The sequence below is a fragment of the Hydra vulgaris genome, chromosome 02, assembly GCF_038396675.1.
Source record: "Hydra vulgaris chromosome 02, alternate assembly HydraT2T_AEP".
Taxonomy (NCBI): Eukaryota; Metazoa; Cnidaria; class Hydrozoa; order Anthoathecata; family Hydridae; genus Hydra; species Hydra vulgaris.
In genome coordinates this window covers 57,660,558-57,667,582 of record NC_088921.1, presented here as the reverse complement: position 1 = coordinate 57,667,582, position 7,025 = coordinate 57,660,558, and the positions used below count along the sequence as shown (strand labels likewise).

General features: G+C 25.8%; 1 protein-coding gene across 2 annotated transcripts in view; it reads left to right on the top strand.

Annotated features, from left to right (window-relative positions):
- The first annotated feature begins 1,943 nt into the window (after window positions 1-1,943).
- The window catches only part of LOC100212375 (uncharacterized), a 61,369-nt gene continuing 56,287 nt past the window's right edge, over window positions 1,944-7,025 (top strand). Inside the window, exons 1-2 of one of the 2 annotated variants that reach the window (XM_065791484.1) lie at window positions 1,944-2,039; window positions 2,330-2,393. In XM_065791484.1, coding sequence (XP_065647556.1) covers window positions 2,021-2,039; window positions 2,330-2,393 — 83 coding nt within the window. In that variant the 5' untranslated portion in view covers window positions 1,944-2,020. Of the gene's footprint in view, window positions 2,040-2,225; window positions 2,394-7,025 lie in introns of those variants that run through there. The other variant, XM_065791483.1, reaches the window with a different exon arrangement.

The window sequence follows — 7,025 nt, the reverse complement described above, 5'->3', positions numbered from 1 at the left end:
TGTCATGTTCATCCAGTATTGCTTGCAATTCTGTGTCTTCAAACTTTTATGGTGGTCTTCCACGTTCTTCATTTCGCACATCAAAATCATTATCTCTGAACTGTTAAAACCATCTTTTGCATGTTGCTTCCGAAAGAGCATAATCACCATAAGTTTCGAAAAGCATTCGATGCGATTCTGCAGCACTTTTCTTCAAATGAAAACAAAAAATTAGTGCTTTCCGCAAATCATCATTTTCTGGTATAAATTTCGACATTTTTAACACGATTAAAAAATATGATGTTGTTTATACAATGACTTGATGTATACTAAATATATTTGACAGATGTCATTGCAACAACATAAAAAAAATTAAGGCCCGTTCACAACAAATGTTCTCTATCGATATATTTGTAATTCGACGCTCACTTCAACAATCAAGTACCTTCTGCAGTCAATAAACTCTTTATGGATAAATATTTTATTGTCCAAACTTTACGTATAAGTTGTCAGATTTTTCAAAATTCGGTATTTTTGACATTTTGAAAAATTTGGATATATTATTTGTGGTATAAATGTAAGTTGAATTTAGTTCGTTAGATAAGCTTTAAATTCAAAGCAACGTTAAAACAATAACTATTAAAAAAAATGATTAAACGAATTAGTTATTACACTTTGTCCTTTTTCAAAATTGTGTCTGTTTTAATTGATATCTATTTCATAGCAATTTCCATCATAATGAAATATTCATTTAAAAGGTGGCCGGTTCTAGACAAGAATTCAGGAAAGCCTTTCTAGCAAAGAAAATTGAAAAAACTTACTAGCAAAGAAATTTTAGAAAAGAAATTTTAAAAACGTGCTAGCAAAGAAATTTTAAGAAAGAATTTGCGCGCAATTTGGTAATTACAGTTACGATTTTTTAATTGAATAAATGTTAAATAAGTATAATCTAATTCTAACAAAATCTTTGTGAAATAATAAAGATTATCTGAAGTTTCTGAATCGTTCATCAGTGATTCACTTTCATTATAAATGGTAATTCTGTCCTAGCAAGTTTTTTTGGATTAATGAAATAAAATTCTGTCGTAGCAAGTTTTTTAGATTAATTAAATAAAATTCTTTCGTAGCAAGTTTTTCGCATTTATTAAATAAAATTCTTTCCAAGCAAGTTGTTTACGTTTATTAAAAAATATTCTTTCTTAGAAAGTATTTCAAGTTTCTTTTCAAAATTTCTGCCAAAAAATATTCTTTTGTAAAAATTCTTTTCTAGTAAGGTTTCTTTATTTCTATCATAAAACATTCTATTCTGAAATTATTCTTTCCTAGTTTTCTATCCTCATTTTATTCTTGTCTAGCATGGCACACCATTTAAAATGATTAAATAAAAAGACACTAAAAATACTAAATATACTAACTTTAACTTTCTCTGTTTAAACTATCGCTCTGTTCAAATCTAAAAACTAAATCATTACATCCATTGAATATTTTTTAAACAAGTTTCAGCAGAAATTGACGTGTTTTAGACGTCGATAAAACGTATATAATATACGTAAATCAAACGTTGTAACGTATATAAGACGTTTATAAACGTTTAGAATACGTTTTAAGACGCACTAATAAATTTGTTATAAGTTTTATATTGATATTATTTTACCAATGAAAAGGCAGGAGGATAAATAATTATGAATAAAATGACATACTGCATTGTTAAAATTATTTTAAGGCCATACCGAATTTAAATTCAAGAATATTGTCTTGGCACCATATTATTATTTATAATTGGATCAATCAAGTTTTAGCAGCCTCTGATTGACCAGAATAACAAAACAGTTCTTAGTAATAACAATAAGGACCCTTTGAATAAGAAGTCAAACTTGTATAGTTACGGTGAAAATGAACGACGAACCATAGTTACTATGTTTAATGGTTTACACGCGAAAAAATGTTATCACGTGGGACATATTAACGATCATTTGAGTTTTGAAGAAAACCTTAAATAATGCACTTAAGTCATATATGATTTATTATAAAATATTGTAAGATGAAACTCATCTTTAAAGGTATGAAATTTTAATTAAAAAGTATATATATAAACAAAAGTTTATAATTTTTGTTTCTAATTGTTATTCATTATGTTCTTCTTTTGTTTATAATATGAACAAAAGGTCGATATAAATTATATTGATAACTTTACTTTATACATTCCTTTGTTGTCTAGTAAAATGATGTAAATTTTTCAAGTGAGTTAAAACTATTCAATTTATATTTAATAAAAAAGTTTTAAGAAAAATTATTATGAAGTTTAGTAGACTTATAACAGTGTTAATATGGAGATGTTATTTCCATTCAGAAACATTTGCTATTCAACGTTTTGCTATTCTACCGAGTTTATTATGGGACCCAAGGAATTACTTGTAAGAGCATATAAATATACAAATAAAATATTTAAAATTTTTTCGATATAATAAAGAACTAAAATTTAAAAAAAGCAGGTTGTGAGTTTTTCTTCTCGGTGTCTGTGTTAAGTAACTTCTGGAAAAGTCTAAATTTGTGTTAAATAACAATTTCAATTAACAACAGAATTATTTCATTTACAAAAAAAAAAATGTCTTCAATTTGCCTTAAATAATTGTAACAATATTGTTAAGATTTTATATTGTTACTTTTTTATAATATTGTTCAAAAATAAATATATTGATAAAAAAAAAAAAAACTTGTTTGAAATCAGTCAAAGCAAAAGTTTGTGTGTGTTCTATTTACTTTAATTTTTGACATTCACTAATTTTAATTGTTTTCAGGGGTTTGGTAGATAAATTTCAGAAGATTTTAGATTATAATAAGAACTACTAAAGTATAAAATGATTAAATACAAAACAAGCAAAAAATAAAGCATAGGCATTTATCTAAAAAGTATAGAATCTGTTGAACAGAATTCACAAATTTTTTTAAATTTCAGTCAGACTTTGTGATAAATGTTATTGTCAAACTAGCTTTCTTAGTTTGTTTAGTAATAGAAATGTTTTAAAGGAATTTGTGAATTCATTCAAGTCTTTTGAGTTAGCTGTATATGATGTCAACTAAGTCTGTAAGGGTAAAATACTGTTTGCAAAAATTTTGTATCTTGCTTGATTGATCAATTCAATCAAGCAAGTGGTGAGCAAAGAAAACTTTTTTTGAGTTGCATTTTTTACTTAGGTTACATATGACTCGACCAAAATATAATTGATAGATATATGTATGCTTAATTATCTGTTTATTATAATGTAAAAAAAATTCCTAAAGTATTGAATTTATTCAAGTTTTTATAACAAAAATTTTTTCATACAATTTGTTGCTCTGTTGGTTGGAGTTGTTACAGTGTGGTTTTCAAAGTTTTTATTTTTGATAACAATTTTTTTTTTACAAAGACAAATAAATATTGTTAAATTTTGTGGATAATATTTTTAAAGAATTGTATAGAAAATTATTTTAATAAAGCTAAAGTATAAAAATATAAAAAATTTGGTAAAGTGTTACATTCATTTTCATAGTTTTCAAGAAAATGTTTAAAATAACACAATGAAACAAAACAAATGTTTCTCTCATTTTTTTTAATGTTCAGATAAAAAAAATTATGTTCAGCAAAAAAATTATTCATACAACTGTAAAATATGAGTAATAACAGTGTTGCATATAAATGGTTGTTAGTGTTTTTGATGCGAATTGTTGAAACTACATAAGAACCCCTTTGTTGTGACTTTGAGTTAATTAGCAGAACTAAGGCAACTGCATAGCTCATTGCTTAAGGTGTCACACGCTATCTATAATCAAGTCAAGTTCTTTAATTTACTCAAGGCGATTAAAGTACCTAAAAAAAACCCATCATTTCTATCTAGTTTTAATTTTTTACAAATAATTGTGATATTTAATGTAACTTTTTATTTGTTGAAACTTATATCTTGTTCACCTGATTTACTTGCTTTTTATATGATTAGTTTGACTTGGGCTTTTTCATCATTTGGTTTGTTGATAACTCAATAGTGACATGCTTGGCTTGAGCATATACTTACCCAACATCCTTTGACGATTTTTTGTATGCTTCTGTTTATTGCCCTATAACTCAATTATCTTTCTTTTTGTTCCTTGTTTTTCTTTCTCTCAGGACTGCACCTTTTTGATGTTATTTTTTATCGTATTTACCCTTTCTTCTTATCTATTACCCAATATTGTTGTTATATGTGACTTTTTTGCTCATCACACTGGATGGCTTGGCTCTAGTACCACGAATCCTGTTGTCTCTGAAGCCCGTAATTTTTTGTATTTGTCAATCTCTTACGCAGATAGTTAATTTTATGACTCATTTTCTAGACATTTCTAGTCACTTAACTTCACTCCTTAATTTGTGTCTTGTGTCATATCCTAGACAAAAAGTGAGGGGGGTCTGACCTGGGCTAAATATTGGGTTTTTTGCAACCCCAGCCTCGGTATATATATATATATATATATATATATATATATATATATATATATATATATATATATATATATATATATATATATATATATATATATATATATATATATATATATATATATATATATATATATATATATATATATATATAGATTATATATATATATATATATATATATATAGATTATATATATATATATATATATATAATAAACAACACACTATATTATTAAATATATTTGATATATATAAAAATATATATGATATATATATTTTTATATATATCAAATACTTATATATATATACACACACGCAGAGGATGTTGTTTCAAAGATCTTTTTTTCAAATCTCTGAAAACCAAATATAACAAAGCTTCATCTTCTTGGTTAAGAGCAAATCCTAAAAACACAATTAAACAAACTACTGTGTCAGAACTATTTGGAGTTGTTTGCTCAAAATAAGTTTGTGTGGATATTGCTTTGAATGGTTTTAAATCTACTAGTATGTAACCATGTAACAGGCTTGAATTTGATGATGATTTTATTGTTTCTCTGTTTTACATCAAAAATTAAGAAGTACTTTCTGCAGTATGTTAAACAGAAAAATAAAGAAATAAATGAAAATGAAACAGTGTCTATAAACCAAATAAAAATTAATTTAAATAATATAGCTTCTATCCCAATAAACAGTAATGGTGGATGCTCTATCTCGTCAATCGAAATAACTTTACCACAGAATAAAGAAAATTTAAAAAATATGAAATACAGTGATCGAAATTTACTTAGCCGCACACAATTTTTATTCGAAATTTTAATTTTTAAGGAAAATTTATTAGGTAAAAAAGAAAATATGATTTTTATTGTATAGCTTAGTTATTTAGTATTTTATTAGTAAAGTATTTATAATAAAAATATATCACATTAAAAATAGAAAAAAAAAAATAATAAGGAATGCACTTTTCATATGCGAATTTTCGTTAGACGCACTTTTAAAAATTAAATAATGAAAAGGAAAAAAATATTTTTTTCAAATTTTAATATTTGGTGGGTCCTCCGTGGTTCTAAATCACTTCAAAAATTCTATTTGGCATTGAATTAATGAGCGATTGGAGTGTCATTGGTTGAATTTCTTGCCAACACCTATTGACTTCACCTCGAAGCTCTTGAATGCTGCAAAATTGTCGTCCATTTTCATAAACCTTTCGAGATAAGATTCCCCAAAGGTTCTCATTTGGATTGAGATCTGGACTATATGCAGGCCATCTCATCACTTCGATGTTTTTGGATTCAAACCACGCCATAGTTTCTCTTGATTTATGAATGGGTGCATTGTCTTGTTGGAAAATGACTTGATCTTCCAAGTTATTTTCCAAAAAATCGATTAAGACATCTTCTAATAAATCTGTATAATTAATGGATTTCATTTTTGTTGATATAAAACATATCGATGTCTTTCCATTGATACAAAATGCTGCCCATGTCATTAATGATCCACCACCAAAATTGCGTGACAAACGATGTGCATTGTTTTTTCGCAAATCATGCCAGTTATAGCTAAAACCATCTGGTCCATCAAGATTAAACTTCTTTTCGTCAGAAAATACGACATATTTCCACTTTTCTCCAAAATCCATATATTTTCTGGCAAATTCAAGTCGTGCTTCTTTGTGTATTTGCTTTAAACATGGTTTTTTTAGTGGTTTTCGCCATTTTATATTATCAGATCTTGAAAATATTTGTTGAACACGTCTAGGAGTGATTGTCAAACTTAATTCTGATATGATTTGACTCGCAGTTAACTTTTGTTTTGTCGCTAATTGTTGAATTTGTTCCACGTTCCTTTTCGTTATCTTGTAGTTTTTACGTATTTTGTGATTGATGCCATATACTGACCCAAGTTTCAAAAAGTTTCTAATCACCTATTTAGATCGTCCAATTATTCGTCCAATTTCTCTATTAGATAACCCGGAATCCTTATATGCTTTAATTAAACCTTTTTCATGGTCATTTAAAAATTTTCCATGTGCCATTTCACTAAAAATATGAAACATTGAATTTTAAATTTATGAAAAATATTTTTATAAGTCAATTATGAAATTACTTACAATTTAAATTGATTTTTTCAACACCAAAACTAAAAATTGTATCTCAAATTTAATAAAACAAAACTGCGTCTATACAAATTTCGCACTTAAATAAATCAAATAACTAAATTTTTTTATATAAAGAAATTATAAAAACAATGATATCAATTATCTTTTAATTATCAATTAACAAACAATGGTATAAATATATCACATACAGAAATTTCTTAATAAAACGTTTAATTAAGTCTCTATAATGAAAAATCTGATAAAAATTGTGTGCGGCTAAGAATATTTTGTTCACTGTATAAAAGACATGCAGTAATTAATAAAAAGGAATTGACATTAAAAATTAAAAAGAAAAGTATTTGATTTTGCTTTATTTGTGGAGAAGAATAAAAGAAAATTGGTTAATTGTTTGAAATGCATAATGGGCTCAAGATTTATGTGATGGAGTTGATAAAAGAGCAAAAATATATATATATATATATATATATATATATATATATA